Here is a 12581-nt window from a genome sequence, read left to right as displayed (position 1 = left end):
TGTAAATCAGTATCTAAGACTCCCAATGTTCACTCTCCAACTTACTGGTTTTAAAATATCTAAAGGAAATTTCACAGATAAGATTTTATATCACTGTGGTACAGTTAATCAAGTCACTTATATGAGTTTGTTTTTTTCTCTTGTATCTATTGCATCACCCAGACTTGTCAAATTATGGATTTGTCATGCTTGACATTTAATTTCAAATGAGCCAAGTCTTCCTAGAATCATTGGAACAGCTAACAATTAGACTACATCCCAAAGAAAATGTGAAAGGAATGCACCAACATGCAGATGAAGGACTATGATTTATTCAGCACAAATACATCAGTAAAGAAAGCAGAGCAAACCTAATAAAGGGTGGTGAAAGAAGCAATTAAACACACCCTGAGAGTAGATGGATCATCAAGCATAGAGAGAAGTCTGGGGGGACCCCAGTGCTTTTCTGTGCAGCACTTGAGAATAAGGCGCAGGCACTAATCCAACAGCCATTGCTATTCTCGAGTCCTGAGATGTATCCTCTGATCGATCTGCATTGATTTTACTAAATTCTAAGAATACAGGTCATTAGGTAGCTACATTGTAATGATCTATTGAAGTTTCTTTCTAAGATTCTACTGTTTATGAAAGAGCTATAAATTAATACTGGCTTCAAGTATGAAACTCTCAAGGCTACTTAAGGTGTTTAGTCTGTGAGCCACCAGTTACTCACATAATCCTACACCCTGACATCTTTGTTACCACATTTTATTCAGACACACAGGTTTATCTTCTTGGAATAAATTCTCTTTGCAGCAGAGTAGCAACATCAATGTACTCTTTAGTGTGTAGGTTTTGTCACGCTCATACAAAGCCTGTCAAAACTAACTATAACTATTAAAAGGGCTCATCCTTGTCCTACCTACGATAGAAATTTGGGGCACCATAGAAGAGTTGAAAGGATCCCAGGATGAAGGAAGTTCCTTTCTTTTACAAGCAGTGACATAGAAATTACAGTTTTTGTGCATTGTACAGATAAAAGTTAGCTTCCATGTTCACCCCCCAGTGCAGTTTACCCACCCTGTGTTTTCCAGTTTAATCCTTGATATTTTCAGTATACCTGGAAATTTAAAACTGAGGTCACTCTTAAATTTAAGTCATATCCTGATATTCAAATAAAGAGGCTTTTGAAAATGTTTGTGTGGGAACCTAACAAAGCACAAGAGAGAAGTGAGGAAGGACAAGCCAAGGTGTTTATCTCATGTAACACTGGTCAGTTTGCCAACCTCATCTTTGCCTCCCTATGCAAAGATCTCTGCAGGCCAGCATCATCTGAACATAAATCATTCCTAAACCTTTCCCTTTTTGGCCTCTGCTAATCTTATTCTATTGCATTCAGCCAAGTGCTCATAAAGTTGAATCATAAGCCCGAAATATGTGGGGTAAATTCCTCAAGGCTGATAAGTAATCATATGAGGATATCAATTGGGTATACACAAATGAACTGAAAATGAAAACTAGAAATTGAGATCCCAAATTACCTGTCTTTAGAAATCCATGTCCATCCAGTTCATCATTAGCAAACTCCCCTTTATTCTTTCCGCACAAACCTTTCACTCCAAATTATAATACGTAGTCAACTGGAATCAGAATGGGCTGGACTATACATAAATAATTCAGAAGTGTATAAAGTTTCTCAAACTATAATGAGCACATGAATTATCTGAGGATCTTGTTAAAATGCAGATTCTGGTTTGATGGGACTGGTTGGACCTAAAGTTCTGCATTTCTAATATGCCTCCAGGTGATGTTGATACTCTGAGTCACAGATGACACTTTGGTGGTTTTTTTTAAAAATATTTTGTTCATTTATTTATTTGAGAGAGAGAGATAGAAAAAGAGAGAGAGTATGAGCTGGGGGGGAAGGGCAGAGACAGAAGGAGAAGCAGGGTTCCCAAATTGGGCTTGACCCCATCCTGGGATCATGACCTGAACCAAAGGTAGTCATTTAACCAACTGAGCCACCCAGGTACTCCCACACATGGCACATTGAATAGCAAAGTTTTAAAGTAGAACATTATTGGCTTTACCAAATTATGAACTGCCAGCTATATTCCACACTGTTCATCTTGACTGGCAACTTGACAGTTTGGTATATACTCAAATGACATCCTAAAAATTGTACTAATTATGGCCTTTAACAAATATCACAAATACTATAATATGCATTACTGGGCTAAAATGAAAAAAACAAAATGTGACTAATCAGAAATGATAAATGATATCTGTATTTTCCAATAAATTATTTATATTTTGCACTTCTGTCATAGTTGAAATGATATCTGTATTTTCCAATAAATTATTTATATTTTGCACTTCTGTCATAGTTGAAAATTATATTAATAGTGCAATTTCTAACATATGAGCTATTAACTTTTTGATGACATTTGTAAAACATTAATCAAATTTATGAGGTTTTCTCCTAAATTATGACACTCTCATGTCACTTTTTATTCCAAATTCATTAAGCACATTTAGTTTAATTGTCTGAAAAAAGAGATGCTGAAGGCACTTTTAATTTTTTAAAAAATTTTTCCATTGACAGGTACTTATATTTTATCCTTTTATTTTCCCACAAAGAAACAAATATATTTCCTTTTTTTTTTCACAAAAGGAAAAGTCAGATGATGGTCAAATGCATTGTTCAAAGAGCCTAATACTGAAAGTGCTTATTGTACTAGTTTAGAATCAATTAAAATATATTTTGTTTAGTTTTAAAACTTAAAGTAAATATAATAGAGATAGAAGTATTTAAATAAACCTCTATTTTTCCTAAATTGTGCTTCTTGAGCTATATTTTCTCATATTTTTCTTCTTAATTTTTAAAACAATACTTAAATATTTTCTTATTAACCACTAATGTTGTACAATATATGATCCCAGGAAATCACATCAAAATATTGTGCCAACCTTCAAAGATGTGGCTGTGACCAGTTTCAGGTGACATCTTGTCAAAAGATGTTTCCTTGCCTTTCTTGTCTGAATCATGCACAGAATCATCGGACTGGCTCCCAGGGTGACTCTTAAATGTTGGTGAACATAAACTTCTCTCAATTTCTACTTCCTGTTAAAAGACATTAAAGGGATGCATGTTACAAGCTATCAGTGGGAAACAGATGTGGTTTTCAGGGGGTTTAGAAGGCAGGAATGAAAGAGAAGGGGGGGTTCCTATGAGTAATGTTTTCCAATATGCTTCGGGTAAAATTTTGATAACTTAGCCAAGAATTGCAAACACATATCTGACACTTAGTTTACTTTTCTGCCACTAGTTCCACTTCTGAATTAGCTTTTCTTTCACGTGGCTTTTTTTGCTCTCATAAAAGAAAGAAAGTGGAAATAAGGGTCACAATACAATGTAATATATGTTAATAGATGCAACTTCCTAAGACACGAGAAATGTCCATGAGGGACTTCAAAAAAGTAGCAATATATTGACATTATATGCTTAAGACAGAAGGAAATGAGGTGTTTTTTTTAATGCCATGCTCATCTTGTCATGACAATCTTAGTAATTACAGAGCTCCCAAATTACAAACCTATTCAGCCACCATATAGTAAGTATAGTTTGGCAATTCATAAAGATCGTGAAATTACTTCTTTGAAATAATGATTTAAATAACGATAAAAGCTTCCCAAAAGAAAAAAAGGATAAAGGGAATTTCAAATAAAGGGAGTCTAGTGCTCCTTATTTTATAGATTAAGTAATAGAATCTAATATAACAAATCATGTCAATCAGACTAGTCATTTTAAATAAAAAATTATAAAAAGCTAGTAAATGAGTTAAGACAGCTTAAAAAGCAAAAGTATATTTTTTTAAAAATCAAGTAGTATATTGAAAATTAATAGCTACTCATAAATTTTAGATTTTTGTATATTGAGTTATATTTTCTAAGCAACAGTAATTCAAACAATGATGTAATTAATTGCTCTTCACTTTCATTACATTATAATCATGTAATGAATTGCTCTTCATGTCATTGCTCTGGAATGAACGAGTTCAGTTTGAGAGACAGCTAAAAACTCAAACTTTTCTTAGAATAGATACACTTTCTATGTCTATGATAGGATGAAAGGCAAAGCTTTTAGAAAAATAACCTCTTAGGATGCTTATGTTTTCTAATTTTCACATCCATTTAAATATATATTATCATATATATGTATAAATACACAATTAGAAAATAGTGGTATGCATTTAATCATCTCATCTTCAAATACCCTCCAAATACATTACATATACTATCCTCATTACTGTGAACCTGAACTGGAACTAAAAACATTTACAGGAGAAAAACAGAGGAAAAGGAGTTCCTATTTTTTCAGGGCACTGCCCTTAACATTTGTGCTTGGAACTATTATAAAGAACCCAAATGTTCATAATAATAGTGATGTTGATGTTGTTGAGACACAGTTTAAGACATGCCTGGCATGTGGGTATGAGTTTCTTAGCTGGTGAACATGCAGAGTCCTCACCTCAGTTCATTCTGGTATCCTCTCCCACTGTCTAGTAAAGTGATTTCTATGAAATGGATGCAGTATTCATTTGCTCTTGTTTCAGCAATTTAACCCAACTCCTAGCATCAGCAAAAATAAAATGAGATAAATAAAGAGAAAATGAAGATGCCTGAAAAGTAGTGATTCCTGCTCAGAAATTTTTCGTTTTGACAAAGGGCGGAATGCTAAATATGGTCCATGGACTCAACTGATGACATGGAAAGATCACTTCTCTGTTTCATATAGAAACATGGTAATGTGATTTAGTAAAATCGTTCAAGCAAATATCTCAGCCAGTGATGACACTAACTTATGCTATATTGGTGTTCTCAACTTCAAATTCACAAATACCAAGAGTACATCATATACTGAGGTGGTAAAAGACTTCACAGTCAACATATGAATGCAGTAGATCTGCTTCCAAGCCTTGACCTCCTTCAGATCCAAGTCATTCTGTGGCAAGTTCCTTAGAATAAATACTTTAAGTCAAGTGGGAGGGAGGGTTTTTTTTATAGGGACATAAAAGATCTTAGATAAGGTTGAACTGAGCTGTCTCTAATCACAGCAGTGATCTGCTTTAATCTCTTTTAATCTGTTTTATGCACTGTTTCCATAAAAGATTTACTTTAAGTAAGAATCTACAGGCTTAAACAAATGCACAAAATACCAGTGTGGAGGGAAAATATGCAGCACTTGAAGATGAGAAACTTGGATTCAAGCCCTCCATTTAGGAAGATGTGTGGCCTTATTTTGGTTCCTTGATATATCTAAGACTAAGTTTTCTCTGATGCTATATAAAGAGATTTAGTCACTAAATATCTAACATTTAACAACCGACCATTTGTGGTACAATTTTATTTGAAATAAAATTTAAAAAAATAAAAAGTTGTATTCATCTTTTGTAGTTTCCATTCTAGTATGTGAGGCAGTAATACAGAACATAAATCAATGTAAATATGCAACTATGTACAGATCAGAAAAGAGACATATAAATGCTGAGTGTCTAAAATGGGGGTACTAACCTACTGAGAAAGGTCATGCGAAACTCCCCCGGGGAAAAGATCTGCAGGAGATATTTGAAGGAGAAATGGGGCTTAACTAAGTGAAGAGCTTTTCAGGTAGAGTGAACACGTGCAAATGTCCTGGGCTGTGACGAAGCTCAGTGGATAGAACTGAGATTGAAGCAAGGAGCCTGAGAGAGAATAATATGCTGGATGGTTTGCAAGGGTAGGTAGAAGCTAGAATATGATCAGGAGGAACTATTGTGGTCCTAATCAAATGGGAAATTATTGAAGAATTTTAAGCAAGCGTGTGTTTGTGTGCGTACAATCACACGCACACAGGACATAATTAAGTCTGCAGTGTGAAAAGCTCAGGGTACCTCCAGAATAGGTTTTTTTCAACATTGGCAATCGTTGATATGTTGAACTAAATACTCTTTTTTATGGGGGACTATTCTATGCATTGTAGAATATTTAATAGTATTTCTTGTTTCTACTCACTAGATGCCAGTAGCACTAACCCCTGCAGTCATGACTATCAAAAGTGTGTTCAGATTATTGTCAAATCTTATGCAGGAAGCAAAATCACCCCTGTTTGAGGGACACAGTTCTAGAGTAGGATAGACCGGAGGAAAGTCAAAATATACATGGGAAGACTAATGCTCCAAGCAAGCAATGTCCATCTTGGACAGAGTGGTGATGGAGACAGAGAGAAGTGAACTAAGTTGAAAGTTATGATGCAAAACTGACAAGATTAGCTACCAGACTGAGTCTGAGGAGAGAGAATTTCATTTTTCTTTCTGGCAAATACAACGAAAGGGATTGTAGTAAACAATGTCAAAGCACCAGAGGAAGGCTGGTTTGGGACACAAGGCAGATCAAGAGTTGGGCATCAAGATGTCCAAACAGCATCTGGATGTGTAGCCCTGAAGCTTAGAGGAGAGGTCCTACCAGAGTAAGCAATTTGACTCTCTGTCTCTTCGTGGTAATGAAAACAAAGGATGTGGATGAATTTGCTTTGAGAGTGATAAAAAACAAGTCCAGAACCAATCCCTGATAAATACTGACTTTAATTTTATGATAGAAAAGCAAAAGGAGACAAGAAGAAAGAAGAAAATCAGAAGGAAAGGATATCCTTTCCTGAGAGGGGCAAGGAGAGAAACCCAAAGCATAGATGGATATATAACCCAAAGATAGAGAACATAAGGCATTTCCATTGTCACTGAGGGGAAGGAAAGTGCCATTAATGTGGATATAGATAATCTGTATGTTTGGTAGCCTCAAGATAAGTACACTCCAATCTGACATTATCTGTTTTCTCTGATAGGATGTGAGATCTAATGAAAGTGGGAGGAGTATTTGAAAGGAGTAAAGGAGTGCCTGGGTGGCTCAGTAGGTTAAATGTCTACCTTCAGTTCAGGTCATGATTCTGGGGTCCTGATATTGAGCCCTGAGTTGGGCTCCCTGCTCAGTGTGGAATCTGCTTCTCCCTCTGCCACCCTCCCTGCTCTTGCTCTCTCTCAAATAAATAAATAAAATCTTTTCTTAAAAAAAGAAAAGAATAAAGAAAGTTTAATTTCATTGCTGTGGAGAATGGGGAAGTGAGATGAGCAGACAAAGATGACCACGGCTAATGCAGCACTGGGAACCCATTTAGGGTTGGTGATATTAAATTTACAGGGCTACACATAGATCCTGTTGAGTGACTTTGAAAAATCTCCACAGTTCTACTTCAGGTGATGAAAAAGTGGAGAACTGACTTCAGCCAGTAGAGGTTTTATGAGGAGAAAAGAAAAAGAAAATATGTGTTGTAGGGTAGGCTAAGGTCATGTGGAAGGGCAGGCACAAGAGAATGTAGGTTACTGTTAAGACAATTAAGAGAGTGACGGGAATGATACACCATGGAATGTATGATGGATTAAAAGGGAAGTGAGTAAAGAAAGGGTGGATTGGAATACAGAAAAAAAGATCAACAGACTGGAATCTTAGTGAATTTAAAGACTGTTTGTACTGTGAATACTTGGCAGAGCAAATTGGAAAGAGAGGAGACCACGATGTCTGCTTTAGTGATTTGAAAAGTAGAACAGCTACATCGACAAGGATCTGGTGTGACCACTAAAATGAAAGCAGAAGGGGTAGAGGAGAAAGTCACTAAATAGGAGAAAAGCTAAAAACTCAGAGGCTATGCTGGTGTCTCAGGATAATGGAAGGTCCTGTAAGGCAGAGAAAGACTGTTAAGTGTCAACACTTGGTAAACAAGAGAAACTTAGCCAAAGTGTAATAAATAACGTGATGAAGGGAGCATGGGAGTACACATGACTGGCATGAGCCTCATATGAGTCAGGTTTTTAACAGGAGAGTGGGAGAGAAATGCTTAGAAAGAACAGAGGTTTCAAATTACAAGATGATTCAGGGATAGTGGTGTTTTCAGGGATAGCCATGATTTTTTTAGGGCATGAAGGTAAAGGAAACATTTAGGAGAATTTGAGGGTACTGAGGAGGTTGTTGATTATAAAGAAGTAATACCAGAAGCACTGGTGGAAGCTCTGGCATAAATAATATCTAAATAAGTAAAATCTCTCTATAACGTCTATAACCTTTTCTAGCTTTAAGACACCTTGAAACCAGGAAAATATGGAAAACTTAAGCTTATAAGACAATGAGATAATTTTCCTTTGTTATTTATGTGCATTTATATCTTTAATATAATGTGTAGTCATACTCTTAGAAGATAAATTATATATTTTTCTATAATATGAGAATGGAACAACCTTTAATCATGAACTAACATTTACTTCACAGGAGCTCATGGAGCTATGAAGGATCATCTAAAATGCTCAGAACATTTTACCAGGCATCTCAAAATAAAATGGTTTGCCTTATTACCTTCTATTTTTTTCATCTTAGTATGGATCCATGGGTTGAAGAGGTCACTGAGGAGGGAGGGGATGAAAGATGAGCATAGACTAATAAAATGAAAATGTTTGGACTTGTCTGTATTTAAAATGCTGAGCTAGCTCATGTATATTCCCAGATTCAGTGGGTTCTTGCCTTTAGAGATATAAAAATGTTGAAATAGGCAAATGTAGGTAGTTTTATGACTACATAAAGAGAAAGGGAAATTACCAAAATACAAGATACAAGAAAAGAGATCTCTTCATAATGGATTCTGTTGCATTTAGGGAAAAGGAGGACCTCAGTCATGGCTTGAACAACGCATGAATGAACAAGAAGATTGTTTCATATTCCCTTCTTCCCAGCCCCTTTCCTAGAAGACTTTACTTCTTCCCTCTTTGTACTAAAAGTATCCCTTTCTTCATAATCCAATGCAGTGTAGCCTTTTCTGTGAAGCTCTTTCAATCATTTCATTCTATACTCATCTTTTGTTTATTCAAAAAAAATTTTTTTTAACATTTAATATGTCTCGAGCACTGTCCTAGGCACTGTGAATACAAAGATAAGGTGCAGGTTGAGTCCTCAAGAAGCTCATAGTCTAGTGGAAGAGAAAGATACACCAATTGAGCCTTATAGCACAAAAAAGAATGTGTAGTAAAAAGGAAACATAGGCATCCTGAACATACAGAAGGAGGATTTCTGGGTCAGAGAAAGCTTCCTGAGAAGGTTATACCAGAGCTGAATCATGGACTAGAGTTGAACTCCCTTCTCTAGTAACAGGAAACTTTGAACGCGAGTTAAATAGGGGTGACAAGATTAGATTTGTACTTTAGATAAGTATATTTGTCAGCTACATGAAAAATATATACTAATAGGATAAGATGGCAACATTGTGCAGAATAAGTATAGTAAGGAATTTATTAAAATTTCCAACTAAGAGACAGAATAAGCCCACAACTGAATACTGAGAAGGGGAGGAGAGAGAGAGAGCACATTAAAAACCATGTGAGGATAAATAATTCTGTAGGATAAAATAAATAATTTGTAGGATAGAGTACTGTGTAAGAGTAGAAGACGTCCAGCATAACTAACTCTTTGATGGTTCTATGAAATTAATAAAACAAGATGAATCTCTTCCTCAAAACAATTAGTGCCCAGAGACATGAAGGCCAATTTCAGGCTCCCTTCTGGACCCATCACAGGTGATCTAGGAGGGATCCTGGGACATCAAGCATATGCCACACTCTCAGTTTTGAGGCAGTACTACTCTGGATGGAAGCCACAGAGGGAGTCTCACGAACATATCCTCTGTTCCGCCCAATACACATTTCACACATGAAAGTGGAACTTTCTCATGGAAACATTGATAAGGAACAACAGAGTTATCTTAGTTTAAAAATGATGCCTGGGTTTCATTGTTGAAGGTCTGGCAGTGAATGAAACTTTTGACATGTTGCATATGAGTTTTCTATGAGACATTGAGATGAAGATACCCAGGAGGCAGTTAGATTTCTCAAAAGAGAAGTCTGTGCTAGAGTGAAAGATTTAGGACTCATTAGCAATAAGGTGATAGTTACAATAGTAAAAGTCTATTAAATTACCCAATTAGAGCATGTAAAATAAGTGCAGAGAGCTGAAAAAGGAGCTCAGTGGCATTCGGGGGACAGGCAAAGGAAAAGTATCTGGGGAGGCAAGAAAGGAAGAATAATCAGAAGTAAGGCCACTTTCCCACACAGTGCCTCTGCGTGAATTAGTAGAAAGATGCCTCTTCCTCGAGACACTTTACTCCATCTGTCAGAAAGTTGTCACAATACACTGGTTTTGTTAGATCAGAACATGTTACTGCCACCTGCTGACAGACTGTTCTAATAGATACGCCACTGTGCCTTATTTTTGAGGCACACCTGTTTCTTGGATGTGTGACCTTGGGTAGCTTACAATCTGCTCATCTATATATGTACACTCTTCAAGGAAGAGTAAAAGCCATGAACACCAAGCAAGTAGGGCATTTTAATTAAATGCAGCAGGAAGTTTAGAGAAAAATAATCAATGGACAATATCCTCTGGTTTGGGCCGTTATGAGGTGACCTAGGTAAAAACCATAGAAGGAAGACTTGTAGTAGTTGGTTTAGAAAGGACTGATAATGAACAGAGGCAATGGTATAAATTCCTATCCTAATCCTTTTGAATTTTAATAATAACAGCAAAACAATATTAGCTAAAGTATTGAATACCCATTTCATATTAGACACTGTTTTAAGAAGCACTTTGCATGTGTTACACTCATGTGATGGTCATTTCAACTCTATGAGAAGGTCCTATTATCCCCATTTTAAAGCTGATGAAACTCAGGCTCTTAGAAGGGGATGGACAAGGGCACAGAGGTGAGGGTGATACAGAGATGTGTAGGCAGTGGGGAGAAGATCAGTGCTTTGATACTCAATGGTCTTTCTCGTCTCTTATAAATCTCTTAATGAGTTAGGTGAGAAAAGGCACTAAAATTCCATCAGAAAAATGAACACAACTACTGTTTACCCTAGTTCACAGTACTGTTATAGGAATTGCTGTAAATCAACAACAGTAGTCCTCATCCACACGTTCATGTGCAATGTAACTCTCTTCTCCCCTGCCAAAAGTTAGCCTATTTCTTTATGTCTCTGAGTCAGGGTGGTCCTTGTGGAAGCTTTCTCCAATAAATGCAGCAGGTGTGCTGACAAATGACTACCATGGAGTAAAAGCCCTAGAGGATGAGATGAGATGAGATGAGATGAGATGAGATGAGATGAGAAGAGAGAGAGCAAGCAGCACATGCTGATATGTAAATGAAGAATCTTTGCAGCTTCCAGCCAAGTCTCTTGGACTGCTCCTTTTCAGAAACAATCACTGTGCTTCGAAAAGCTCAAGCTACTTGGAGGGATCATTTGTGGGTGCTCCATTCAATGGCCCCAGTTGATTCCCAGGTGAAAGGAGCATTAAGTACCTGCAGTGTGTGTGAGCCACCTTGGCTGTTTAGTCCTGTAGAGCCTTCAGATAACTATGACCCCAGCCCATGTTAGATAGAAACTGCAGGAAAGGTTCCCGGCAAGAACTGCCCAACTGAGTCAAGTTAACCCACACAACCAGGAGAAATACAAATAAATTGTATTAGGTCACCAAATTTTGAGAGTGGTTTGTTATACAGTAATAAAAAGTAAGAAAATACTATCCTTACATGCTATATATCCTATTGTTCAGCTTCTGTGGCCCTCATTTTTCTACTCAGACATAAGAAAATGGAGAAAAAATACTCTTTGAAGAAATCATAAAGTTTAAACCTTTATTTTTTTTTAAGATTTATTTCTTTATTTAAAAGAGAGAGAGAGAGAGCAAGCATAGGGGGAGGAGGAGAGGGAGCGGACTCTCTGCTGTGTGCAGAGCCAACCTCAGGGGCTCAATCCCAGGACTCTCAGATCATGACCTGAGCTGAAATCAAAAGTTCGCCACTTAACTGACTGAGTCACCCCAGGTGCCCCAAGGCAGGCATTTCTTGAATGTTATTGTGGCAAGTGCTCTGCTCTACATACATCCTTTTTATTTAATACTTCTAAAAATACCATGAGGCAGTTACCTCTATTTTACAGTGAAGAACCTAAGGTTAGAGAGCTTAAGTAACTTGCCCAAGGCCACACAGTAGAAAATGATAACCCTAGTTCTCAGATGCTGGCCTGACTCGTAAGTCGATATTTTTCATTACCATATCAGCCAGTCTTGCTAGTATAATTTATTTATTTATCTAGTGTAATTTGTCCTGGAAACTGAAGTGATGTGGTTAGAATTAGATGACAGGCAAAATATCAGTTCCTTAACAGCTATAAGCATGTCCTCCTCCTCATACCTCCCAGCATTATGCCTTATACACAATGGGCATTTAAGAAATGTTGAGCTGAATCTTCAAAATCTCATATTTTATATTTGAATGGCATCCAGGAACAGAAGCAAAGGAAATAGGCAAATACAATAATTGGACAGGGAGATCATGATTGTCACAACATGATCACTCTCTAAGCACATGCCACCCAAGAACAGTCAAAAGGAACCATGTGGCTTGCTCCCTCATTTTAACCACACTTGATAAAGAATTTTGATGTTGGAGTTATGAGCTGGGTTTACTGGCC

At 36.8% G+C, this 12581-nt stretch overlaps 1 protein-coding gene across 1 annotated transcript in view; it reads right to left on the bottom strand.

Moving 5' to 3' along the window:
- The window catches only part of XIRP2 (xin actin binding repeat containing 2), a 353649-nt gene that overhangs the window by 98896 nt on the left and 242172 nt on the right, over positions 1–12581 (bottom strand). The window contains exon 3 of the mRNA XM_072751844.1: positions 2950–3103. Coding sequence (XP_072607945.1) covers positions 2950–3103 — 154 coding nt within the window. The remainder of the gene's footprint in view (positions 1–2949; positions 3104–12581) is intronic.

Source organism: Vulpes vulpes, chromosome 3, assembly GCF_048418805.1.
Source record: "Vulpes vulpes isolate BD-2025 chromosome 3, VulVul3, whole genome shotgun sequence".
Classification (NCBI taxonomy): Eukaryota; Metazoa; Chordata; class Mammalia; order Carnivora; family Canidae; genus Vulpes; species Vulpes vulpes.
Note: the sequence above shows the minus strand (reverse complement) of the source record. Positions and strands in the feature narration are given on the sequence as shown.